A 27071-nucleotide genomic window follows, 5' to 3' on the forward strand; every position below is an offset into this window, starting at 1 on the left:
CACCCTAGCGCTCTCCAAGCCTGCGGACAACGTCTCCGCGCCCTGCCGGCTTCCCTAGGAGCCTTTCGTTGCAGGAGAGTCACCATACTTGGGTTTTCAGGGCCTGGGCGATGACTTCAGCACCAGAAACCTGCTTCTCGCTTCTGTCGCTACGCTCGGCGAAGGTACTTTCCCACATCTTCCACCTAAAATTTCGAGGTACTCTCTCAGTCAACAAGTTGACCCGTAGTGACCCGGCGAAACAAAGTCAGGAGGCAGCCGCACGCCAATTGTGAAGCCCAGTCCTCTGACTGACAAAAGGAAAGCAACCAACCGCTTTAAAACAACAGCGGGAAGGAAAAGGCGGGGCTTAAGTTAGTCGGCTCGCAGGGTAAACACACTCCTTCTCCAATCAGAACCGTGCCCTTTGCCCAGCTCCTCCAGTCGCCGGGTCAGAGCGTCGGAAGGAGGCGGGACTAGCAGGAGTCCACGGCCTATGCCAAGCAGGTGAGGGGCCAAACCTCGGAGGCCTCTCGCCTCTTCTAATTACCGTCCGGAGCCGTCAGGGGACCTGCGAAGGCGAGTGGCGCATGCGCATAGTGGGGCAGCGGGAGGGCTAGGAGCGCGAGTGGAAGGGGGCGTGGCGCGCGCCCCCCGTTGCCCCCTCCCCATGGTTTAGGGGGTCGAGGGCAGGCTTCGCAAAGGCTGCTGGGACCCGGGTGGGCTGGGTGGAGCCTAGCGTAGTGCAAAGTTGTGTTTGGGTCGTGTTGTGTTTCTGCGCCTATTGAGTCCCAGACGTTTGCTACGTGCTTTTTGGTTTATACACGCTTTTGTAACTTTGGGAAGAAGTTTCACAACTATGCAGTTCGTGAAACATAGTAATTAATTAGTGCACGTTAATTAAATCCATAAACGGGTGTACTCTTTACCCCAATATTATAGATGACACCGAATTTATAAGCAAGAGACAGAAAGTAAACTGCTCACACCATTTCTCAGAATCCCAAACTTGTACTTTTAGGCTACCGGAGACAAAGAGGAACCCTTGAACCTAGCTATTTTAGCCAGGCGTGAGCTCGCAACCCTGAGATCAAGACCTGAGCGAGTATCAAGAGTTGGATGTTTAACTAACTGAGCCACCCAGGCGCCCCTGAACCTAGTTAAAAGTAAAAGACCATTGTTTTCTTTAACTCTTGCTACTCACCCACTCTTCCTCTCCACTCACCCTCCGTTCTTGTCTTTTCCAAAATCAGGGAATGTGGGTTTTCGCAATTCTTAGGTTCAGTCCCTGTCGACCAGTCCCTGTAGTTGATAACCTTTTAAAACGCATTTTTGAGGGGCGCTGGGGTGGCTCAAAAATAAAATAAAAAAAACACAAAACACCATGCATTTTTGAGGGGAAAAAGATGCTTGCAATGTATGATTTCTGTGGATGTAGCCTCCGAGTCATTAAACCATCTCCACAGCAAAGAGTGACTTTAAATTTTTGAGGATTTTGAGCGTTTTAAAGCAAAAAGACAAGTAATATATGGAAAGTAGAGAGAAGAGGGGAGTGGGTCATGGGTAGACGAATGAAAAGCATTGGAAGTGAAAGGATTTCTAAGCCCAGAGATTTTCAAACCATAGTCCTGGGCCCCTCCAAAAGGTCTTCCTTTCAGCATTTCAAGCCCTAACCTCCCACCCTAAACAGAAGAGAGTGTGTAATAGTGGCCTCTCTGGATTTGGGGACTAGCCTGTGTAAGGTAGCCAGCTCATCAAAGAGGGAGATTTCTTTGATGGCTCAGAGTTCCTCTAAAACATAAATGCAAATCTTGCATTCCACTCCAAAGTATATCCATATTTTAATATAAATATCTTTTTATGAGGTAAAATGAACATGCAATTAAATGTACAGGTCTTAAATGTTAAATAAATTTTGACAATTGCATGTACCTATGTAATCACCACCCAAAATAAAAATGACATTTTAAACTACCTGTCAAGTGAAATTGACATTCCAGAAATATGCAAAGTGTTCTTTGTGTGGCTTTGGGTAGTCCTGTTTTTTGTCTCCTGTCTCTGTTTGAGAAGCATCGACCCCAAGCTCCCCTATCGTGTAGTATTGTTTATATTAATACCTATGTGACAGTCTCGACTCCCATTGCATCAGAATCATTTGGAAAACTTTTTAAAAATATAATTGCTTGGGCCCTACACCGTATTTTCTAAATCAGTGTGTTAGAACAAGTTAGGCACCTGTATTTTTTTAAAGCTGCTATGTTATTTTGATTTGCAGCCTGTCTTGGAACCACTAGCTCTATACCTCTGCTAGAGGCATCAGTTAACAATTAAATGTGTGATTACCTGTTACCAGAGTCATACTGTTGATTAGTTTGGATTCACAGGTTCAAGGCTAGTTTGACATTGCCACCACAGACTGTGTAGATGGTTAGTCAGTCGGTGGGCCTTGTGTCTACTTCTGTGTCAAAAGAATCACGAGCAAAAGCACTCTGTATAAAGTGTGGTGAAAACTATACTATGAACTGGAACAGATCCCCTGAATTCACATTAACTGGTTTTGCAAAAAGGATAAATTCTCAACTGACTGGATTTTGTCCTTTAGCGAAGGGAAAAGTCAATGAGACTGTTTAAACTTGCTTTCACCTTTATATCTTTGGTTCAGGGTGCAGTGTTCCACTGCTCACTTGGTCTGATGATTGAGCAGAAGTGATGATGGTCCTCCTCCCCAGGATTAGCCAGCACTGGGAGCAACTCCTTTCAATCCAACTGTGATTATAGGATTCTTCCGTGATTTACCCAAGGCCCTTCCATGCAGACTTTGTAAGCATTAACCACATTCTTTATTACTTTCATTGGTGGTAGACATGGAATTTTATTTGTTGGATGTTTTATTGGAATTTTTTGTTTGCTTTTATTTGTCCATGGAAGGAGGTCAAAGAAGGAATGAGTCTAATTTTTTTAAAAGACAAGGCTAACGTAATGATAATATGCTCTCTAAACAGGAGAGACAGTCATCAAAGTGTACAACTAAAGTAACCTGAGTCTGTTGGGAGGAACAGGGAGAGAGAGTCAATATCCCCTTCATTAGGGAGGGCCTGTGTTTCCTCCAGCAACCTGGGGTTTTTGGAGGAGGCCTATTTAGACATTAATCCAGTATATCGGGAGGGAGTTTATCAGCCTCATCAGTGGCCAGACACATTCTGCAAGAGGTCCTTAGATCGGGTCCTGATTTAGGGCCATTCAAGGCTGAACATAGGGTACCTCAGTTCGGTTTGCCTTGTTTCCTACCAGAAGAGGTCTGGTAGATCATATTGAGGCCATGCAGTGTTAGAAAAGAAGATCAGTTCTTTCTTAAATTTTGCAATCCCAAATTGTTTCCAGTTGGTTAAAAGGCATGCCATGGGAAAGTCCTTGGGAACCGAAGAAGCCTAGAGAAGGTCCATTATCAAAAACCGCTCCTGACTCCTGGGTGGTGTCCCACACAGGATATGTCGGGGGTTCCGGGTGTTCAAGTGACTGGAGGCATCCCTCCAACAAAATCACCATTGATCACCGTCCCTGCTGTAAAGTAAAGGCCCCATAGGAGGGATTGCCTGTGTCCCCTCGCTTCCCCATTGCATTCTAGACTACAAGTGGGTGCCGGTGAATTGACCAAAATACCATGCCCTGCCGTGCTGTGAAGAACCTGCCATTTCTAACCCATGGGAAACACCAGAAAAGTTTTACAAGGGGAAATTACCCAATTTAGTAACTTCATTAACTAGTAGGGAACATTGATGAAAAACAGTAAAATAGAAATCCATCATGATCTAAGCAACATTCCAACACTTGTAGTCCTTACAGCCGACTTCCCTAGGAAATGGTCCCCAATGGGATTTTGATTCAATCAGGTACTAGTTTCTGGCCTGAAGCGGCTAGACCCAGAGATGTGAAGGGGATCACATTAGACCAATGAGGAAGAAACCTCACATGGGAGTCTTAAGATTGGCAGGCGTCCTCGTGACTTAGGAGGCTGTCTCAAGCCTAAGGACAGGAATAAAGAAAAACAAACAAAAGGGCAGGAATAAAGAGAGGGCCTCAAGTTTCTGGGTCTTACTACCATTCTGGCTGGGGTACTAACTTCTAGCCGAAAGGCAGGCTTTTCCCTCCCCAAAGAGTCCCTCCCCAAAGGGCTAGAGGATTGCAGCCTGAGCAATCGACGTGAAAGTGTTCAAGTAAGAGCCAGCACACTCCTTGAAAAGCCTCTGAAATGAAAGTAAAGGCAAGAGAAGAGGAATTACTCTACTCTTCAAGTTTGCACCGAGGCTCAGAGTTCCGATGAAAAGACTTGAGCCCCAGGTTGGGCGCCAGAGTGATGAAATTTGGAAGAGGTTTGGGTTCAAGAGCGAATAGCTAAGAATTCTTGACACGTTTTTGGTGCAAGTGATTTTATGAAAGCATGGGGACAGGACCCATGGGCTGGAAGAGCTGCCCCGGGATTGTGAGGAGTGACTGATTACATACTTTTAAGTTTGGGGGGGGGGCAGGATAGAGATAAAGTAAGTTCCTAAGGAATTTTGAAGCAAGGCTTTTAGGACCTTGGGGGAGGGGCTAGCTGCTGTTAAGATAAGGTTATTTTTACTCTTTAGTAAAACATAAACACGAAGACATTAAGGCGGTCCTGAGTCCCTTGAGGAGGGTCCCACTGTGCATGTCTCCGGGATCTATCAGTGGGCTGCAAGCCGTACAGAGATTTAATTTAATTTAAGCTGCATTTCTCTTGCCTTTGTTCTCATTGGCTTCTAAAGGTCATAGTAACTCCCGAGGCCCCCAAATTAGGATAGTGTGTTTTAATTTCAGTAAACTAACAACGACACTAAAAATCCTTGTGATTATTTAAAGCACATAACACCAGCTGCACCTGTGAGAAATTATCTCACAAACATATTTTATCAAGATGGAAAGTGGTTATCAAATGAAGAAATGAATTAGGGTTATTTGTGATATATTATAGAATGGCTGAAAAGAAAAGAAAATTGGCTGAAATAAAAGAAGAGAAAACTGAAACCAAGTATCTTAAATACCATCAAAAGGCAAGCAACAATAACAAAAAAGGGAAATCTATGTAGAACACTATTTTTAAAACCAACATCGAATACTACAACAGGAAATGTGCTGGAAGAAATACATTAACATGAACAGCAGAAAATAAAATATATAATAAAACGGTTCTTTGAGTAAAATAGGTTAAATTGATTTTGTTTGCCTCTAGCTAAATTTATGGACTGCAAAGTACCAAAGCTCAGAAATAGGCTTGAAGCAAAACCAGTGGAAAGCAGTTTTATTATTGAGGTGTCGGGGTCAGGTTGAAGTCCTCTTAGCAGGGGCCTGGCGCTGGGAGTTTTTCCCAGTTGTCCTGGGACCTAGAGAAAGTTTGGGTTTCTGCCCTTGGCTTGGACAGGCAAGCACCTTTGGTCCACATTTTAGTGGCCAGCCAGACCCAGAGCTGGATCCGGAAGCACCCCCGGGAAACTGAAGAAACATTATGTCCCTCTTTTAGCCTATCTTCATCCATTGTGTGTTTGGTTGTGGTTTTGTTTTTGTTTTTGCTTTTTTTAATTTAAATTTAGGGTAGTTTGGCATCAGCGATCATTAAATCACTAAGAAACATGTTTACTTCGTATAAAGTGCACCAGAGATGGTACAACTGTATGTCATGCTCTGAGGACATGAGAGATTTATCTGAAAGGGCTTAGAAACCGTACTCTAGTATTTCTCCGTATGATAGAACGCCACACTGCGGGGCGGCCCCTGGGGGAGGGGGCAGCAGCTCTCACCTAGGAAACATGGTACTCGGGGTTAAATGTTTCTGTTTTCGTGTTTCTTCTGTGTGGCCGTTAGCCTTCATTACAGCCGCTTCCTTTAGCTTTTTAAATTGTACCAAACATGATCCATTTGCTGTGTCAGCAAAACAAAGAATCCACTCTAGGGCAGAATCTCTGACTGATTCCCAGGGCTCTGAGTTGAACTGCTGGGGTGTAACCCAGGTGAGGGACAGCTTCACGATGAAGAGCTTAAGCTCTTTAACTTCTTTCTGTATCATAACCTTTGAGTTCTTTGGAGCTTACCTGTGATTTATTGTTTTAGTCACTTTAAAATGTGTCTATATTTAACATTTATGACATTTTTCAGACACATGAATAGGAACAGGGATTGACACATACATATGTACCCAGCCCTGAGCTTAAGAAATACATTAAAAAGGGGCACCTGGGTGGCTCAGTTGGTTAAGCGTCTGCCTTCGGCTCAGGTCATGTCCTGGGATCGAGCCCCACGTTGGGCTCCCTGCTCAGTGGAGAGTCTGCTTCTCCCTCTCCCTCTACCTCTCTCCCCACTCCTGCTAGAGTCTCTAGCTCTCTCTCAAATAAATAAACAAAATCTTTTTTAAAAACTTCCCAAAATATCCGTTGTCCATTATGGTATAGTTCATTCTCATCCATAATGTCACCTCTGACATACATCAAGTTTCCATATATATATATGGTCTGTCTCTGGAATCTGCTGTTTTTACATCCCAACACCAATCCTACACTATCTTAATTTCTATATTTTTAAAATAAGTCTTATGTTGGTAGGAAAGTCCTTCTACTTTGTTCTTTTGAAACCGTCTTGTCTATTGTAATTAGTGTCCTATGCTGCTATAACAGATAACCACAAACTTAAATTAAAACAACATAAATTTATTATCTTACAGTTCATAGTTCAGAAGTCTGAAATGGGTCTCCCTGGGATAATATTAAAGTATCGGCAGGATTGCATTCCTTTCTGGAGGCCTTAAGAGAGAATCCGTGTCTTGTTCCTTCTAGCTTCTAGAGCTTTCCCACATTCTTGGCTCCATTTTCAAGGGGAGCAATATCAGGCCAAAACCTGTCTGTTTCTCCTTCTTATACTTCTTTCACTCATAAAGACACTGGTGATTGCATTGAGCCTACCCACATAATCCAGGATAATCTCTCCATTTTATAGTCAGCTCTTCAGCAACTTTAATTCCCCTTTGCCATATAACCCAACATACATGTTCTGGGGATTAGGATGTGAACATCTTTTTTTTTTTTTTTTTAAGTTAGGCAATTTTTTAAAAAGATATTATTTATTTATTTGACAGAGAGAGAGCACAAGCAGGGGGAGCGGCAAGCAGAGGGAGAGGGAGGAAACAGGCTTCCCGCTGAGCAGGGAGCCTGATGCGGGGCTCAGTCCCAGGACTCTGGGATCATGACCTGAGCCAAAGGCAGACACTTAACCGACTGAGCCAGCCAGGCACCCCAGGATGTGAACATCTTTAAAGGGCCATTATTCTGCCTACCAGATCTATTCTTGGCCTTATTCTCTTTCATACATGTTATAGAATCAGTTTATCAAGTTCCATGAAATACTCCTTGGGATTTCAAATGGAATTATATTGAATTTGTAGATTAATTTGGATAGAGCAATGTCTTTATATTATTGAGTCTTTATATTATTTGAGTCTATGCCATAAGCATATCTCTCCATTTATTCTTCCTTAATGTCTTTCCATAAAAATAGTTCATTACACTTATTCTATTTATTCCTAAGTACCTTGCTTTTTATTTATTTGCATTTTCTAGTTTTAGGGGGCCTCTGTATTAGAATGCAATTAACTTTCATATGTTGGTCTTAAATCTAAGTATTTTACTGTATTTTCTTATTAATTTGCTTATAGAATCTCTTGGGTTTCTTTGTAGATAATCATATCATCAATGAAAGTTTGGTTTTCCGGTATTTTATCTGGTAAAACTTGATCTTACTCAAGGTGGTGACACAGCATTTTTATTGTATTTATTTATTTGAGAGAGAGAGAGAGAGCACACAAGCAGTGGTGCAGGATAAACAGGTTCCCTGATAAGCTGGGAGCCTGATGTGGGGTGCCATCCCAGGACCCCAGCATCATGACCTGAGCTGGAGGCAGTCGCTTAACCAACCGAGCCACCCAGGCACCCGGTAATGCAGCATTCTTGCCAGCCTTCCTTGTAGCTGGGAGCGCTCGTGAGTCCCTTGGGGGCCAGAGCAGTTTAAATGAAGTCACTGGGCAGGGCTTTAGGGAAAGCTGATTGTTCTGACAGATACCCTCTTAGTTCTTCCCGCAGCGTCAGCCTAGTGGACTTGGGTATTGGAGTTGGGGTAGTCTCGTAGAGAGCCTGTGCCTCGGACTGTGAACTTCACAAGTTCACAGGATGGCGAGAGGAGGCCTGAGGTGGGTATTTGCCCTTCCTTGGGGTTAGTAAGGTTCTGATACAACCTTAATCGGTTAGCTCAGGTGAAACAGTTTCTCTTGAGGGCAGGCCGTGTGAAGAACAGAATGCTCTCGCTACTTTCCCCTTCTCCATGCCGAAACACGAGATTTCTTCCCAGTGCTCACCGTGAGAACCTGGTAGAGCTCCTGGAGGAAAAACTCACCAAAGCCTGGCCCTCATGAAGTGTTTAACTCTCCGGCTGATCCGCCCGGAGCCTCCAAAGTTTGTCAGTTACAGTTTAAGGTTTCCTGTGCTAGTCCTTGTTCCCAGGGAGGTTGCTGCTCCAGTTAAGTGGTGATCCTCTGAGTCCACCTGTCTGTCTCTCTAATTTTGACCTCAGTTCTCTGAAATCATTAAGACTTTTTGGTTTTCAGATCGTTCAGGTTTTGGCTTATTAATAATAGGATGGCTACTGCTAGGCTCCTTGTATGCCAAACTATACACCAGAAGTCTCAGCTGTCTATTTTTTTTTTTTATGTTTTTCATTTATTGGCAAAACAGGGTAACGTTGAAGAAAACATTTTAAATCCCCATAAGATGACCTGCCATGCTTTTGTTAATTCACATTCTTTTCCAGTCTTTGTTCACATGTGTACATGTTTTATTTAGCTATTCTCATTGTAAATATAGAAACATTTTTATGTCTATTTAGCACGTCTTAAATATGGTCCATCATCAGAGTCTTCATTACTGTCTTTTCAGTGTTTGCTTAATGTTCCACCTGGTTTATACACATTAATTTTCATAACTTTGTTCATATTGAATATTGTTTGTTTCCAACTTTCACCTGTTGGGAGTCATTCTTCCGTTTTAGCTGGCGTCCATTTATTGAACACTAAGTACTTTACATCAGATATTTTCTTTTTTTTTTTTTTTAAAGATTTTATTCATTTATTTGACAGAGAGACAGTGAGAGAGGGAACACAAGCGGGGTAGGGGGGGCGGGAGAGGGAGAAGGAGGCTTCCCGCCGAGCAGGGAGCCCGATGTGGGGCTCGATCCCAGGACCTCGGGATCACGACCAGAACTGAAGGCAGACGCTTAACGACTGAGCCACCCAGGTGCCCCTACATCAGATATTTTCATTTCTGACTTAGAGATGAAGAAACGGAAGCTTAGTTATTACAAATAACCTACTCAAGGTTATGAAATGAGTAAATCAGAGCCAGGATTTGAACTTGGATATGTTGAAACTCAAAAGCCTGTATTCTTTACTTCCATGGTATGCTGTCATTTCAACTAACTTGTTTTTGGAATAACTCCTAAGATAAAGTTCCAGAAGTAGACTTTACAGAGAAGTAATTCATAAAAGGAATTCTCAACCTTTTTTTCCCCCAGTAAAAAATTGCTATTCATTATCACTTTACTAGTTTACCTTAATTTTTTTTCAAATTTAATACCTTGGAATAGTACCAGTTAATGTTTATTTTGTACATAAGTTTAAAATCTTTCAGTGTTTGTTTATGATTGTTTTCTTCTCATTTAAATGTGTTCCTGTTCATTGCCTGTTTATAACTGTTGTCTTGATGTTTATATTTTCCATATAAATTTTTGTCAGTCTGTTTCTTCTGTTATGTTAACTGAGCTTCAAATTTTAGAAAGTGGTTTAATCAAGTATCTGATATCAGATTCTAATTTATGCCAGTTTTCCTATCATTCAATAGTTAACTCTTGATTTTGAGTTTATTTTTGTATATGGCCTAAGATGTTTAAACTTAATTCCAAATTGCTTGTAATTCAGGGTGCCTGGGTGGCTCAGTTGGTTAAGCATCTGCCTTTGGCTCAGGTCATGATCCCAGCGTCCTGGGATTGAGTCCCACATCGGGCTCCTTGCTCAGGAGGGAACCTGCTACTCCCTCTCCCTCTCCTCTCTAAAATAAATAAATAAAATCTTTTTAAAAAATTGCTTGTAATTCAGTCATCCCAATGTCACTTATTCAATCAAATGCTTCCTCCCATTGTTTTGAGTGCAGTAACATAAAAAGAATGTAGGCTTTTGGACAAAATCAATTTGGGTTAAATCCTCGCTCTGGATATTGGTCCCCTTCAAGTTTAGGAGTAATCTCTTTCCGAAGAAGTGCTAGACTCTTCTCTGCTTTGCCTCTAGTGCTGAGGAATGTAGCACCAGCCTATCATGGAAGAGTCTGAGACCTTCCCATTCAACTCCACACTTCCGCCAGCCTCAGAAAGCCCTGCGCTTGGAAGACTTGGACCCTCATGCCAAGTAAAGCTGCAGGACATAGGAGGGCCCGTCGGAGGTCTGCCCTCCAGCAGGTCTGGAGGGCATCAGGCAACGGGACTTGGGTTAGTAACCAGTATGCAGCTGTGGCCGGGCTGGGACCTTTGCCAGAGGCACACATGTAATTACCGATCTAACCAAAGCAGAAGAAAACAAACCCCCTCGGTGCCTCCAGGAAGAGAGAGAAAAGTGGAGATGCTGACCATTTCTCTATACCTTTGCCATACCATGGGTGGAGAAGACAGCCAAGTTAGTGAATAGGCCGGAAGGTCACTGTCATACTTCACTGTGCACTGCCCTCTAACTGAATACCACTAACCACCTGCCTATGCTGTGGGTCACCCACACGTTCCCACCGTGCTCGTGTCAAGAGTATCCTCTCTAGGGGCGCCTGGGTGGCTCAGTCGTTAAGCGTCTGCCTTCGGCTCAGGTCATGATCCCAGGGCCCTAGGACCGAGCCCCGCATCGGGCTCCCTGCTCAGCAGGAAGCCTGCTTCTCCCTCTCCCACTCCCCCTGCTTGTGTTCCCTCTCTCGCTGTGTCTCTCTGTCAAATAAATAAATAAAATCTTAAAAAAGCAACAACAACAACAACAACAACAACAAGAGTACCCTCCCTAGCTCCTCAGGACCCAGAGCATTTGGACCCGTTTGCCCGCCATCTGCTTCCTCTCTCGGTGATCTTGGCTGTGCATCCTCCTGGCTTCTCCACGGGAGAAAGTAAGTGGGCTTTGGCATGTTTTTGTCTAGTGCTGTGTTTTGCTTTAGCTTTTGTTGTTGTTCTTGTTTCTTTCACATTTCCTACTATCATTCATTTTCAGTGTTTCCAGGCTATTTTATGAAGGATTGTTCTTTTGCCTTGGGGAACCTGGTTCCCTGGCCGTAGCACTCCTCCCGTTGTTCTTCATGGTCTGCATCCAGGGCACCGCCACCATCGTGTCGGTCCTGGGATCTGGTTTTTCACTCCTGAGCACTGGCACCTAAGAGCACAGGGGGGATGGACTTATGGTGATGTTTCACCCACTCCAGCCTTAGAGATGTTGTGTCCAGACACTTAATGATCACAAAGAGCCTTTCCATTGCCCACATTCCTGAGCACATCTCCCTGGAAAAATTTGACCTGTGGTTTTGGGACATCATGTTTTCCATGCACTGGGTGTGTTTCTCCTAGATGTCCAGCCTTCAGGTCTTCATGGACTAGAGTCATGGTTCCTCCAATGACTCTAGTTTCCAACAAGGAAATGGAGGAGAAACTTCCCAAGGGCTTTGAAAAACAATGCCATGCTGACAGTCATTGAGGCTCATTTCAGAGAAATTGATGGTCATTCTTGGAGGATGAAGAAGGGGAAGCCTCACTGGAAGCTATAAATACTCCAGAAGAGCAGAGTGGCTGCAAGTGGCCCCGTCATCCTTTTCTCTGAAGACTGAGTGGCAGCGGAGGAAGCCTTCTCTGGCTCTTTCCTTGCTCCCCGGTCAAACTCGGGACCACAGTTTAAGACTTCCATCCTCAGTGATTCAGTTTTGACCCCTAAGCATTTCAGATAACGTTTCTGAGAAGGAAACCGACACATTTTTGTGGAACATAGGAGATTTTTCAGATTACCTATGTATTTATCTATAAATGTATAATTTAAATGTAGAGATGGCTTCTCTATTTATATTACAAAATATCTATCTGTTGCCCTTGTTTTATTCTTTTAAAATCAGGACCTTTATTTAAACAAAGGAAAACCAGTAACAACCTGGTTCTACGATGATGTTCCTGTTAAGACTAAGGACAAGCACTGAATCCTTGAGCTGACATGGACCTAATTGTTTGGGGGAGGTTTTTTTCCTTTGGTTTGAGCATTTAAATACTTTGCTGCTTATTTTCACTAAATATGGTGGAAACACTTGGAAATCAGCCCAAATTCTATCCACCCTATTGGGGAGGCACCCGGGAAATAAAGGTGATGGTTCAGACTCATGTCTTTGACGTGAGGGAAAGATAGGAGTCAGAATATGGGATCTCTGTGCCTTTAACTTCTAGCCCAGCGACATTCCGAGTGTGACCCCATGCCGGGAGGATCAGCATCAGCGTCAGCTAGGAATTTGTTAGAAAATGCAGATTCTCAGGCCCGGGCCTACACTGGCTGAATCAAAACTTCTGGGCATGGGGGCACAGGGATCTGTGTGGGCCAGCCCTTCAGGTGACTCTGAAGGCATGCTCGCATTCGAGAGCTCCCTGCTGTGGTCTGACCACCTGGAATCTCCCCTGTGAGTGCTACCGTGAATCTCTTATTTCTGCCGCAGCTAAATTGAAGTCTGCCCAGTGGTCTTTGAAGGTTTGACTGATAAATGGCCCCAGTTCTTCAACATGTGCTGGGAGGGCTGGACCAGGAGCCGGGGGACCTGGTTTCCACTCTATTGTCACTACTAACTAGTGCTGGAGTTTTCCCTCGCCATGAGAATAGAACTTTACTGTTTGCTTTCGCTGCTTTATGCAACAGGAAAATAAACTGAAATAATGGATGTTAAAATGATTTGAAAATGTTAGCATGTAACATGTAAAATGCAATGTGGCGTCGATATGAAATGTTGTCCTTATAGATCCCTTAACTCGGCTAGATTTCCCCGTTCATTGTGCTGCCTGTCACTGTGTGGATGGGCTGTGTCACTCTGCACATCCAATCACACCCTGTGGAGTGTACCACTGTGAGAGAAGAAATCGCAACAAATTTAGAACTTGTGAATACAGAAGATGCCCTAGGTCCTGGGAGCATGGCAAATAAAAAACAGCTTTCATGAGGCCCACATCTGAGAAAATCTATTTTTTTTCTGTTTTTCCACTGTAAAAGAGATAGATGAAGTGTTATAAATGAAAAGGAGAAGGAACGGAGGAAAAACACCGTACATTTACTGCTTAACAATCACTTTGCTCTGTGTTACTGAAGAGCAAACCGACCTGGGCTGATGATCCTCAGTTTGTCCACACGGTGGCAGTGGTGCACCTCTAGACTCGGTCTCCGCTGGGGCTCTTTCTGTCCACGCAAGAAAATGAGGAATGTATTGCATGGAGCACTGGGTGCTATACGAAAACAATGAATCATGGAGCACTACATCAAAAACTAATGATGTGCTGTATGGTGACTAACATAACATAATAAAATAAAATTAAATAAAAAAAAAAGAAAGTGCCTTCTTGCATTAAACACCTGGGCATTTCAGGGAGAAGTTTTATTTGACTTAAATTATGAAGGTATTTCCCATTTGAGGAAAAGAGATGATTTATAGTTAGGTTCAAGTGTCATGATCCTTCAGTTGCTCGTTTGGTGTCCTAAGATAAACTAGTCAACGAGACAGAAATAGGCCCTCATCAAAGGTCTGGTCCAAAGTTACACTTCTGTATGTCACTCTCTTTTTTTAAAATAATAGGTGGAATTTTTAAAAAAGTGAAATCACAACTTAGCAGGTCAGTTCAGAGGACCGGGTAATTTATTCGCTGTTTTGAGTTCAGGTTTGACTCTTGACGTTATCATCACTTGCCACTCACAAGTGTTTACACTTGACATTTCCGATGGAGCCTTCAAAGTCTTGTCAGTGGATACGTTTGCATAAAACTGTCCAAGCTAAGACCGCTGTGGGGCTTCCTATTCCAGGGGCCAGTCACGGATGAGCTCACGACTAGCAGCAGCAGATGGGGAGAACCAGAAAACAAGAGGCTTTCTAGGAAATAAAAGGTCTCTTTTGGGATTTCTTTAAATTCAGATTCTATAAATTAGGTGGAGATTGGACATTATTTCTCCTTATGTAAAAGAATCTAGACAAGGATATCACGACCTTCATGAGAATAAATTTTAAACCATTTGGAACCTTACAATGTCTTTGGGGGCATTCTGTCAGATACACACAGAAACATAGACCGTGCTGGTTCCTTAACGACTTGGCAGGTCCCTCCGGCTTTGTTCCACAGGATATGCCATTTCCTTTGCTTTTTCCTGCCTCCTTTCCCAGTCATGGGACTGTTATTCTCCCTGACAAGTAAAGAATGACAAGATCTTTTATGAAAATGATCAATAGTTCTATATATAAATTTCTAAATGTGTATACCTGCCTCTGAAATTATCTTATTAAGAGCATCTTAATAATAATCCTTTCATTTTATTGCAAAAGATACTATTGTAATAATATGGCAAGGAAGGAAATACAGCTAGTTATCAAGATGAATCACTTAGCAGGGTGGAAATAAAAGTTCACGTGTATAAAAATAACTGGTGATTGACATGTTACCAAATTTCCACAAAATAGACTGCCATGTAATTTAGACTTTGATTTCTTTTTCTCACCGATCACAAGAATCTTCCTGACCAGGATTAGGGTCAGAGGAATATTTTTCATGGGGAAATGAGAAGCAGGGTCTTCTCTGGGGCAGTTAAAAGATCAGGATGCGTGCTTAAAGATGTCACTCCAGCAAATCTCTCCGCACCCTGTCAATGAGTTCCTGCCTCCTGGATCATGCCTATTGGCATGCTATAAGGTCTGTGGCTTTTCCTCTGCGTGAAGTGGGGAGTCACTGGGAGACTTTGAGCAGAGGAGTGTCGTGATTGACTTACACTTGAACTGGATCTCATGGGCTGTTCCAGCAGGAGGAGAATGGAGAGGACAGGGCAAGTGCAGGGAGGTGTGAGAGACCAGGGAGTGGGCCCTGCTCTTTCTCTGACTCCATTTTTTGCTGCCTTCCTCTGCCCTGGGCTCCAGCCCACTGCTCTCCTTGCTGTTTCTTGAAGCCACTCAGCAAGTTCCCACTTGGACCTTCTGACCCAGCCGTTCTCTCTGCCTGGAACACTCCCCCCAGGCATCCACATGGCCTCCTCTCTCACCTTTGGCAGACCTCACTGAGGCCTTTCGTGTTTAAAATTGTCCCCCACCCAGGCCAGGCCCTCCCCGGCCCCTTCCCTGCCTTTATTTCTCCTCTGCACTTGCTGCCGTCTGACATCCTAGGGATTGATTTGATCGCGGCCCATCTCCCCATCCATCCTGAGCGGGGGGCTAGCTGAGGAAGGGCCGGCCTGCTCAGGGCTGTACCCCGACACCTCTGCCTGCGTCTGGCTCACAGTCGGGGGTGCCGTGGATGTGTGAAGTGAGCACCCTCCCGGCTCTGCTGTTTCCTGGCAGGGGGACTCGGGGCACCCCGTGGGCCGTGCCCCCGTCTCAGAGGGTTGTGGTGAGCCGAGTGGACCAACCAGGGTATGGAGGCACATTGTCACCTAGATGGGGCCTTCGCGCCAGCCTGTCCTGCAGCTTGAGCTTGCCTGTCAAGTGCCCTCCAATGGAAGAGGGTGTGTATCGACCTCTTCAGGCTGAGCATACACCTCTACTCACCATTTTGTTTATGGTCCAGGTCCTGGACCAGCTCTAAAGAGAGATCTGTTGCTGGGTTTCCAAGAACACCAGGACTTCCAGAACCTTCTTGTTCCCAGGGAGCCCCCACACCCCAGCCTGCCTGTGCTTTCTGTTGTGAGCCAGCCCCTGGTAACCCCTGGAAACCAGGTCTGGATGATGATGTCCTGCCCCATGAAAACTGCACCCCCCCCCCCACCTGGTATGCCCTTCGAAGTCCCTTCCTTGGGCCTTGTTTGTGTTTTTCTGAGACATTCGTGCAGTGCCAAATAAAGAGGGAAAGCCGGCATTAGCCAATTTGGTTCAACTGGCTGCTATTTCCCCACTCTTCAGGAAGGGCAAACTGTTGTAGCTATTTTTATTATAATTACTCCTTCTCTCCTAGCTCATTAAGCTTGCTTCTTTCAAGCCTGAATACCTGGTAGAATCTGCCTAACCTCTTATTATCGACCCACCTTTGTTCACACACAAATGATTGCCATTTACAGCTCTCCTACCAGGCACCTTTTGTAAATAATCTAAATTTTATTTTCTCAAAACAGAAAGAAATGTGGTATGTTGCTGGCTCCACAGTTTCCTGGTTTCACTATGTGGCAGGTCCTGAGACTTTAAACACATGTTCTCTGTCCCCAGGTAAATCGGTGACACACCGCTCTTAGTTGAGAACGGGGACGCTCTGGGCCCAGGAACTCCTCACCTGGCTCCACCGGGCACGGGTTCGCACCACTCTCCCCACCCCCAGCCTCAGTCTCCCCACCTCTTAGTGCGGCCACTGCCTAATACTTGAGAACTACAGGGAATGTGTCTTTGAACATGAAACCGCCCCCCCCAGGCCACTCCCCATCATCATCATTATGGAGCCAGAGGGGGAATGGATACTAGATTTCGAGACTGTTAAAATTATTCCTTGCTGGTCTTCAGAGGCAAAACTCAGATAAGAGAGCTTATCAATTATACTTTTGTTTCCTACTCAAAAACTCATGACTGCTTACTCAAAGGCGCCTTGTTCTAATCTTCAGACATTGTTCAGTGTCCCAGATGAATGGCAGCAAGTCCCGGGGTTTGGTATGTGGTGCACTTTTTCCCTGGGACGAGAAGTAACAGTGTGAGAGAGGCAGGCAGGATGGGCCCTCCTCCGCCTGAGAAGCGTTTGCTTTTACAAGGATCCCGACTGAGCATCCCTCGTCCTTGTTCCGTTGTTGAAAATACTTGTGGCTATTTTTGTTTCTGGAACTTTTAAGAGCAAAATAAGAGGAAATGTGCGGCCTGGAGAGTTTGGTTTTAAAATGCAAACACGGGAGTTATGAGTCAGACTTGGACAGGGTGTCGCTGTCTTTTTAAAAAGCAGTGATAGGATTCCTTGATTCGTCTCTGTTATCTTGATGTTTAATCCGGATTCCTGGGCACTTGGTCAGCCCCAGAACCTCTCCACAGAGCAAGCGGCCCGGCCTTGGCACAGCCCCTGGAGAATCTGCGTGTCGGGGGGAGGGCATCCAGCCGGGAGGCCAGGCTGCTTTTCAAGGCGGAATTGGACTATTTGCTGTAACGCACAACTATTAGAAATAAAAACTCCTGTTCTTGGGAAAAACGGCAAGAAGTGTCATTGTCAGTGTCCTAATTTACTTCTAATCTCTTATGGTAGCACCTACAAAGCGGAGTTTACTTTCTAGAAAAGTCTAGTATATTTTCTAGAAAATTATAGCTTATTTTCTAGAAAATTGCATTTTATCACTGCAGAAGGATTTTATTTCCAAGCGATTAGGCTTTGGAGCAAGAGTTCTGGAATTGCAGATAGAGGTTGGGAAGGTGATGATGTGCACTGATAATTGTAAATTCAGGGAGGAGGAAAAAAGTGCTTTGATTGGGAGACTTCTTTTTACCTTCGCATAGCAGAGAGTAGATCCTGGCATTTAAGGAGAAGTCCGCAGCTTCTCTGCACCAAATAAAGAATGCTGTGCTAAGAAGGACTTACCCTTTATATTCATTACTGACCAAAGAAAGGCTGGGAGAATTTTAATCCATGGGATTTTTATGGCCAGGAAAGCCGAGCTGTGTTATTGGGATCACGACGATCAGAGCTGGTGTAGATGGCCGACGTGCTTGTGTGTAGAGAGGGCAGGTGGTGGGATGTGGACTATGTCCCAGAATTATGTAAAATAAACACAGTAATCATTCTTGCCTAAAACTTCAGTGCATGGCTAGGAAGGCGAGTGGTAACATGCTGGCGTTTTGCTGAACCCTGGGTAAGAAAATCGTGGCAAACACTGGGTCTGTTTTGGAAACGTTCTAAAACCAGATTCACACCGCGAGCCATTTTAAATGTAGCTCGCTACGTGTTTGGAGAGAAACACATACTTTTTATTAGGCACATGAAACAAATCTTTGAGCTGCAGTATCAGGCGGGTAGGTTTAATTGCTGGGACTAATAAATCACAGCTGCAAAAGTTACATTCTTGGCAGGATTCTTTACTCAGCTGTTTTCCCCTTGCCTCCTTACGTTCCAGATTTACAGTCTGCGTTATGTCTGGGGCCGGCCTCCAGCTTGTTCTTTTCCTCTGTGGCTGTTCCGTGGTTGCCCTGGGAGTCCACGCCGAGGAGCCCCGCGTGGCCGGTCACCATGAGGCTGAACACTACATGGCCGCCGTGTACGAGCACCAGTCGATCTTGACTCCCGACCCTCTGGCTCTCGTGAGCCGCCAGCAGGCCTTGGAGCTGATGAACCAGAACCTCGACATCTATGAACAGCAAGTGGTGATCGCAGCCCAAAAGGCAAGAAATGCTCCAGGGTGGACCCCCACCGGCTTGTCTAGGAGAACAGGGCAGCTCGGTCGGTGGTTCCTGCAGCCCCTCTGGAAAATTAGTGCAGCTGGTAAAGCGGAGCGGGAGTAGTCAGTTGGCCAGGGACTCGGGACTCAGTGGTCCATGCACCAGCCCGCCGGGGCAGCCCTCGGGAGCCTGTGAGAAGTGCAGAATTTGGGTACCGCCCCCGACCTGCTGAGTCAATCCATCCATCGACATTATACCCCAGGTGCTGCTTTTCACCTCATGTCCGAGAAGCCCGGAGTAGATCCCTGGTTCTCAATGTGGCTGTGCAGAGACGGATTGCTTGAGCAGTGGGTCTCATACCCGCAGAGTCGCGCAAGGGGTAGGGGAGGGGGTGGTGGGCTGGGCACTGGGATTTTTTTTTAAGGCTCTCCAGTGGATTCCCATGCACAGAAAAATCTGGAAACTACCAGGCATGAGGGTCTCTGATGCTCTCTGAGGCACTGAAAATAGTAGGCATCTGCAGGACTGCTGTTTGTCACCTTCAGATTATTTGGGGCTTGTTTCTGGTCCCTGTTCCAGACCACGAACAGGCTGAGAACTCAGTGCAGACATGACGGAGATGGACAAAGGGCGGTCGGTGCCAGCCTTTGTGAAGGCTTCCTGCTTGGCCCACACGTGCCATTCCCGCCAGGAAGGGTGGGGCGCAGGGGAAAATGTGGGTGCCAGATGTGACCGCAAGAAAGTGCCCTGTTGGGAAACCCATAACCAGAGGGAAGTTTGGATTCTCACCTGGTGGTGGGGAGCCCAAGCGCTGCTGCATGAGGAGGCCCTGCCCTGCCTGACAGGAGGTAACGCCCATGTGAGCACAACCTCCCTCGCCCGTGAGCCTCGAGGCCGGAACGGGTGAGGCCAGCAGGCCCGGCCCCAAGCAGTCCTGTCTTTGTTCAGGGCGGTCAGGGTTACCGGGACAGCCACTCTCTAGTGCTGCATTTTAAAATTCTAACCCATTATGTGTGTATGTGTGTGTGTGTGTAAAATTATAGGCTATTTTTAAAAAGGATACACATTTATAAAACTAATATTGGAAGGGAACTTAAAGACCTGGTCCAGCTGCTTCTGATGGGAGACACTCCTCTCTTGTTCAAAGCCCCACATCCAGTATCTCCTTGAACGGCTTCTGTAGCCCAGCACTCACTGTCTCATGAGAGAGTGGGGACTTCTGTTCAACGAACAGTCGGCCTCCCTGCAGCTGCCTCCCATCCTTCTGTCCTCCAAGCTAAACAGAGCCGACTGAGGGCCTTACCGCAGCGCGCCCGTCTTCCTCAGATTTGAGGACGGCCGTCATGACCCAGCCCCCCACCCCCAAACCTGGCATCTCTCCCCCCGGCTATATAGCCCTTCCACCAAAGACTTTCCAGATTCTCTGTGTGCCCAGAGCTGTGGAAAGTTCTCCCTAGTCTGTCTGACGAGGGCAGGGTGCAGGAGGTCTAGCACCGTTCCCGTGTGAGACGTTGTCCCCAGAGAACTGTTGGTAGACACCTCGCACTGTGGACTCATAAGGCATTTGCTGTCCACTCACACCCCCGAGCCTTTTTCACACACACAGACACACATGCTGCCAATTGCCATCCTGTACTTACGAAGTTCATGTCTTTAACCTGAGCGCCTGACTTCACATTTATGCTGTGAAATGTCATCATTCCAGCCTGTCGGGCTATTTGGGGATCTTTACTGACATCCTACCTATCAGTTGCCTTCACGTCATTCACACATTCGATACACACCTCACTGATGTCTTTGCTGAAGTCAGTGTAAAAGAATCCCAGGCTGTGTCCTCAGACCTCTGGATGACACAGATCCACTCCAGAGCATTCTGTGCAGAGGAGGTTACTTGCATGGCGCTGAGACATCAACCTCCTCTTGCTCCTCCATCCTGTCCATAAGACCGTTCTAAGACATTTGCAAATGCCGTACCGAACCCCAGAGGCCGCGACTGTAGTATTTCCCTGCCTTTCGATAACCTGCCCCCGAAGGAAACCTATGCCATGTTCTTGTTGAACCCAGGCCGGCTGCAAGGCATCGTCCCTTCTGTGTGTGGTCCACGGGCAGGGATGAAGCTGTTGATCTGATCATTTTTAGTGCTTACAGACAGCTCGGCTCCTTGTGTGGTTGTGTGTGTTAAAGCAACTTCTAAGACACGCTGATGCCAAGGCTGTGTCAAACGCTTCTATCCAACTGGCTGGACGGCAGGGGTTCCTGAACAAGCCAACGGAAGTATTTCTCTCTTGGTAGAGAGATTTCTGGGGAAGGACAAGAGTCCAACTTAAGATATTAGGCTGGTCAGTCAACTGCATTGGTGGCAGTCTTAATGAGTTCTTGATCTCATCGAGGTCTTTCAGAAAATTGCTCATTTATCAGGAGTGCTAATTGCTTTCTAGATGGAGTGGTAATCACATCAGACCCAAAGTTCTGCCCTGGCTCAGGTTTGGTTCCTCTTCTCATTCCTGGAAAATATGCATTCAGGAAATGCAATTTAACCTTAGTATTAATCTAATATGTATACATAATTTAAGTGCTATTGTCCAAGGGAACCATTCAATGTTCTCAGAGTTTTGTTTTTAATAAAGGAAAACATTTGTCCAAGGATAATTTTCAAGAAGTTAAAAACATGACTCTAATACAAATATAGGATGGCCGTGGGTCAAAGCTGTCATTTAACTCATTGATTAGTAAAGAAATCAGTAAGATGGTAAAGCTGGTCAAAAGAGCATTTGAGGAACAGAAGGGTATCAGTCAAATGAATGTTGAAATGAATTTGCGAATCAATACAAAACTGGCTAAAATCCTACAGGGCAATGCAATTATCATCTTTGAGGTGATCTTCTATTAAATAACAAAGCCAAACAGTGATACATTCACTAGATAAATAATCCTTGAGCCTGTTAAACAGTACCCTAGCATATTTTAGAAAGGCAGACATTCTTCATCTTGCTTCATTTCCCAGTTTGCAATGACTTTGCTTTACAAGGTGCTATAAGATGACCAATCTCACAGTCTCCTGGAAGGAGTATATACTTGCATCATCTCTCTGGAAAGCTGTTTGGCAGTGTAAAGAACTGAAAACTCTTCATATCCTTGAGCCAGTATTTTCACTTATAAGACTTCATTCTAAAGAAATAATCAGAGATCCAAAGACTTGTGAACAACACTCATTCAGTGTTTTGAGCCCCCTGAATGCAGACGCTCACCGTAAGTTGGGAACAAAACAGACAGATGTCCACTGATAAAGGATGACTTGGGGTGGCCTCTTAAATAGAATGTGGCCATTGCAAATGATATTTCTGAAGGTACCTGTGTGGTCTTGACGTTCTAGGTAGCGAGAAAAGTCAAGATGGAGAACATGTCTTGTTTTATTATTTATAATAAATAACTTATTATCTCAATTATACAGAGAAAAAATGAAAAACTAAACTAATATTAACTAATATTTTGTTTTCTGAGTTTCCTACAGTTAAACTTTCGAAGCTTTTTTAACCAGAAAAAATATAAAGTTTGCAGTGCATTCCAGAAATAAGTGACTCAAATTGCCTCTTATTTTAGCTTATTCATACCTTCTCTGCCTTCCTCCTCCACCTTTCACATTGACATTTTAAGCTGTAAGTGGAGAGCAGCAGGAGAAGGCGGCCCTGATGATGAGAGCTGAGGGCACCCCACTTGTTTGGATTTCATCAGGTTACTGCAGACGTCACAGGCGCCCCGGGCTGTCACTGTCAGGGAGGCTAGGGTGTCTCCAGGTGTGGGACAAAGGCTGTGTGGTGGTTAGAATTCCGAAGGGAGCCTCCTCATTCCCAGTTGGAGAACTACAAGTCAGAGCAAATCCTTATTTCTATGCCGAAATCAACACACTAGACTTTTACCCACCAGCCCAGTGGGTCCCAAACTTGGCTGCGCATTAGAGTCACCGGGGAGGGTCCCCCAGGTGGCTCCATCGGTTAAGCGTCCAACTGAGGTCATGATTTCAGGTCGTGAGATCGATCCCTGCATTGGGCTCCCTGCTCAGCGTGGAGTTTGCTTGGGATTCTTTCTCTCCCTCAGCCTCTGCCCTTCCCCCTGCTCTCTCTCTCAAAATAAATAAATAAAAGCTTAAAAAAAAGAAAAGAATCACCTGGGGACCTTTTGACAGTCAAATGAAGCAGACTTTTTAGGAGTGGGACCCAGCATCGCCCCTGAACAGTGTTTTATTCAGAAGGGCCCCATCCGATTAAGATGCACAATGAGTGGAAACCACGGGACTGGAGACACCCCCTCTGTGACGAAGCCCAGAATCGGAGGCCTCTGAACTGTGTCCCATCCTCCCCTGCACTATCAGGAACTCCACACCCCTCCTGACCGTCTGCTCGGCAAATGCCCGCTTTCTGCTCCCTTTTCACTCATTCCCTCCTTCTCTGACACGACCTCAGGTGCGGTTAATGGTTGTTCCTAAAGCCCTGTGTTCCCTCACCATTAGGCCGCGACGGCTTCCCCGAGACTAAGATCCCTGAGGAGAGTCCAGCCGCCCTCTTTATAGCTCTGGTTCCTGGCACAGAACAGCTGCTTGATGCCTGTCAGACGAGTGAACCAAAGAGTGAACAAATGAAAGAAGGGGGGGCTTCCTGTTCTCTGATAACATGCGATACTTTGATGTTTTTGACTTACAGGGCGTACAGATTATAGTGTTTCCAGAAGATGGCATTCATGGATTCAACTTTACAAGAACATCTGTTTACCCATTTTTGGACTTCATGCCATCTCCCCGGTTGGTCAGGTGGAACCCGTGCCTGGAGCCCCACCGATTCAATGACACGGAGGTACGTGAGGGTCCCAGCCTTCCTCCTCAGTAGGCTGAAGGCGTGAAGAGATGAATCAAGCCAGGGGCCAAAAGCCAAGCATGGTAAATGAGACTGAAAGGAGACCCTAGGATCCTAAAACAGAAACCCAGACTCCCCAAACTCTCTGTGCTACATATTCATTCAGTTAAAGAATGTCTGGTACTATGGGGCCTTTACTCATCTCTGGATTGTTCTATTAATTACACAAGAAATACATGAATATACACTTAGAAAACAAACGAATCACATCAGAAGTAAAAAAAAAAAAAAATGAAAGCCCATCTTTACACACACCCCACCCATCACCCTACTTCGCTTCCTACAGAAACTGCCATCAACAGTTTGATGTGCATCCAACTATATTCTTTTCTACACATTTCGTAGTTATTGACATCCTCTTTTTTAGCATGCTATATGCTTTTTAAAAAACTCTTGCTATTATGTTGCAACGAATATCCTTGTACACATGTTTTCGTAAGTATGTCCAAGTTTTTCTGTAAGGTGAGATTCCTAGAAATGGAATTTCTCAGCTACAGAATATGCACATTTTAAATTATTTTGAAGAGTACCAAGTTTCCCTTTCAAAAAATCTTTATTTCACTTTACTTCCCTAGTAATAGTCTGAGTGCCTGTTTTCCCACCTTTTGGTCAATGCAAGATAGAATAATCTTTTGAATTTTTGCCAATCTTACGAAGGTTCAAGGTGATACTATCTTAATTTGCATTTCGTCGTTACTAATCTGGTTGAGTATCTTCTCAGATGTTCATATCTGTTCTTCTATGAATCACCTCTTCATATCCTGTGCACATTTTCTGCAGTGTTTTTTTTACTGATTTATGATAGCCATTTATATATTATAGACACAATACAGGTACTTTTCTATTTTAAGATTATAAGACAAAGGCAGGATTTAAAAAATTCATTTATTTATACTGTTTTTTTTTCTTTAGGTCCTCCAGCGCCTGAGCTGTATGGCCATCAAGGGAGATATGTTCGTGGTGGCCAATCTTGGGACGAAGCAGCCTTGTCATAGCAATGACCCAGGGTGCCCAAAGGATGGAAGATACCAGTTTAACACGAATGTCGTGTTCAGCAATAATGGAACCCTTGTTGACCGCTACCGCAAACACAACCTCTACTTTGAGGCAGCTTTTGATGCCCCTCTCAAAGTGGATCACATCATCTTCGATACGCCCTTTGCTGGCAAATTTGGCATCTTCACCTGCTTCGATATATTGTTCTTCGACCCTGCCATTATTCTCCTCAGAGACTCTGAGGTGAAGCACATCGTGTACCCGACTGCCTGGATGAACCAGCTCCCACTCTTGGCAGCCATTCAGATTCAGAGAGCTTTTGCCATTGCTTTTGGCATCAACTTTCTAGCTGCTAACATCCACCACCCATCTCTGGGGATGACCGGAAGTGGTATACACAGCCCTCTGAAGTCCTTTTGGCACCATGACATGGAAGGCTCCGGAGGTCATCTTATAATTGCACAAGTAGCCAAAAATCCACTGGGTCTCATTGGTACAGAGAACGCCACGGAGAAAATGGACCCATCCCATAGTAAGTTTTTAGAACTCTTGGCAGGCGATCCATACTGTGAAAAGGATGCTCAGGAAGTCCACTGTGACAGAGCTACTGAATGGAACATGAACGCTCCTCCCACATTTCACTCTGAGATGATGTATGATCATTTCACCCTGGTCCCTGTGTGGGGAAGGGAAGGCTACCTCCGTGTCTGTGCAAATGGCCTCTGCTGTCATTTGCTTTACCAGAGGCCTACTTTGTCCAAGGAGCTGTACGCCCTGGGGGTCTTTGATGGTCTTCACACTGTGCATGGCACTTACTACGTTCAAGCTTGCGCCCTGGTCAAGTGTGGGGGTCTTGGCTTTGACACCTGTGGGCAGGAGATCACAGAGGCCACAGGGAGATTTGAGTTTCACCTGTGGGGGAACTTCAGTACTTCCTATGTCTTTCCTCTGCTTCTTACCTCAGGGATGACCCTGGAAACCCCTGATCAGTTTGGCTGGGAGAATGACTACTCTTTCCTGAGGAAGAGGGGGCTGTCTTCTGGCCTGGTGACGGCAGCTCTATACGGGCGGCTGTATGAGAGGGACTAGGAAGGTGCAGGGTGGGCGGCCCTGCACTTGCCCAGGCTGCAGCTCACAAGCCCTGGCACCGCCTCTCTGGCCCAGAGCCCATCGTGGGAGCCGTGGGATGGAGGAGGAGAGGCTGATCCCCCCAGTGTCTCTTCCTCTCCCATGTGAATTAATGAGTCTTTTCTGGTATTCTCTGCTCACATTTATCATTTCCAAGCCACGTCTTCCTCCAGCAAATCTCTCATTTCACAATTGGTTTTAAGAGCTAAAACAAAAATAAATGCCAGTTTATATTTTACACATCCACAAAGCGGTGGGTCTTGGGTGTGTTTTCCTCATTCTTGTTGTCGATCAAGCGACACCTGGGACATACAAGTATCTCAAGCCTCAAACACTGTCTAAGGTAAGAAACAAACTCTCAAAGCCAGAGCTGTATTAGAAATGGCTGCGTGGGCCCTTTTCCATTCTGGATGAACAGAATTCTATCCAGATGAAATGGTAATGCCAGAGCTATCGGCAACATCAGAAATGTGGATCTTGAAGCAGCTTTTAAAAATAGAAGGGAAGTTTTCCTTCCATCTGTCTTTCTGTCAATAAATGGAATGTGTCAGGCAGGACTCATAATAACTGGAAAGAAAGAGCACAGTGCCCCCGAGAGAGAGAGAGAGAGAGAGAGAGAGAGAGAGCAAGAGCGCGAGAGCGTGAGAGGGAGGAGGCTGGAAAGAAGTGCTGAAGAGAGGGGCAGCAGTGGGAAAGTATGAGTAAGAGGATTCTTTCTGTGCAACGTGTCTCATGCAGGGATTCCAGGGACCTTAATAAATCATGCTAACTTTCGGCAAGAGCCTTCCAGTTGCCCAACTGTGCAGGCTGGAATGATGTGGGTGTGATTCCATGCGCAGTCCCCAGGGCCTGCCCTTTGAGAGAGGCATCCCACCTCTTGAAGAAAAGTTGCAAGAACTGCCATGGAGGTCGGCCCACTGTCATTCATTCATTTAGTCACGCAACAGGTGTTTTCGGAGAGCCCACCAGGTACAGAGCAAGGCCCTGCCACAGTATGAGTTCCAGATGCAAAACCATATATAATCAGTGAGGGAAGACATTTTTAGGCCACTAATTTCTTTTTTTTTTTTCTTTTGTGCTTGTTTTTTTTTTTTTTTTAAGATTTTATTTATTTGAGAGACAGAGCATAAGGGGGGGGTGGGGAGAGGGGCGGAGGGAGAGGGAGAAGCAGACTCCCGCTGAGCAGGGAACACAACGTGGGGCTCCATCCCAGGGCCCTGGGATCATGTCTAGGCCACTAATTTCTGTATTATTTGTATCCAACATTTCAAAGTCATTTTGACTCAATGCCTAGTAACTGTTTCAGATGATTTTTAAGTGGGAAAATAGATAATTTTTAATTTTTTTTAAAGATTTTATTTATTTATTTGACAGAGAGAGACACAGCGAG

At 45.2% G+C, this 27071-nt stretch overlaps 2 protein-coding genes across 8 annotated transcripts in view; one reads left to right on the forward strand and one right to left on the reverse strand.

Annotated features, from left to right (window-relative positions):
• Nucleotides 1-321, reverse strand: part of HACL1 (2-hydroxyacyl-CoA lyase 1) — a 35863-nt gene extending 35542 nt beyond the window's left edge. For 2 of the 4 annotated variants that reach the window (XM_078072002.1, XM_036092520.2), the window contains exon 1: nucleotides 89-320. In XM_078072002.1, the coding sequence (XP_077928128.1) occupies nucleotides 89-178 (90 nt within the window). In that variant the 5' untranslated portion in view covers nucleotides 179-320. Of the gene's footprint in view, nucleotides 1-88 lie in introns of all 4 variants that reach the window. The other 2 variants (XM_078071989.1, XM_078072006.1) reach the window with 2 other exon arrangements.
• Nucleotides 322-335: 14 nt separating this feature from the next.
• BTD (biotinidase) lies at nucleotides 336-25931 on the forward strand. Of its 4 annotated transcripts, none has more exons than XM_078072012.1 (6): nucleotides 336-558; nucleotides 2642-2799; nucleotides 11127-11225; nucleotides 18389-18653; nucleotides 23348-23497; nucleotides 24470-25931. In XM_078072012.1, exons 2-6 carry the CDS (start codon nucleotides 2789-2791, stop codon nucleotides 25640-25642), a joined length of 1698 nt encoding a protein of 565 aa, XP_077928138.1. In that variant the 5' UTR covers nucleotides 336-558; nucleotides 2642-2788; the 3' UTR covers nucleotides 25643-25931. The 4 variants fall into 4 exon arrangements, with proteins under 4 accessions (XP_077928138.1, XP_077928140.1, XP_035948419.1 ...); XM_078072014.1 differs by having other exon boundaries at nucleotides 336-486; XM_036092526.2 differs by lacking the exon at nucleotides 11127-11225.
• The last annotated feature ends 1140 nt before the right edge of the window (nucleotides 25932-27071 follow it).

The sequence above is a fragment of the Halichoerus grypus genome, chromosome 1 (genome assembly GCF_964656455.1).
Source record: "Halichoerus grypus chromosome 1, mHalGry1.hap1.1, whole genome shotgun sequence".
Classification (NCBI taxonomy): domain Eukaryota; kingdom Metazoa; phylum Chordata; class Mammalia; order Carnivora; family Phocidae; genus Halichoerus; species Halichoerus grypus.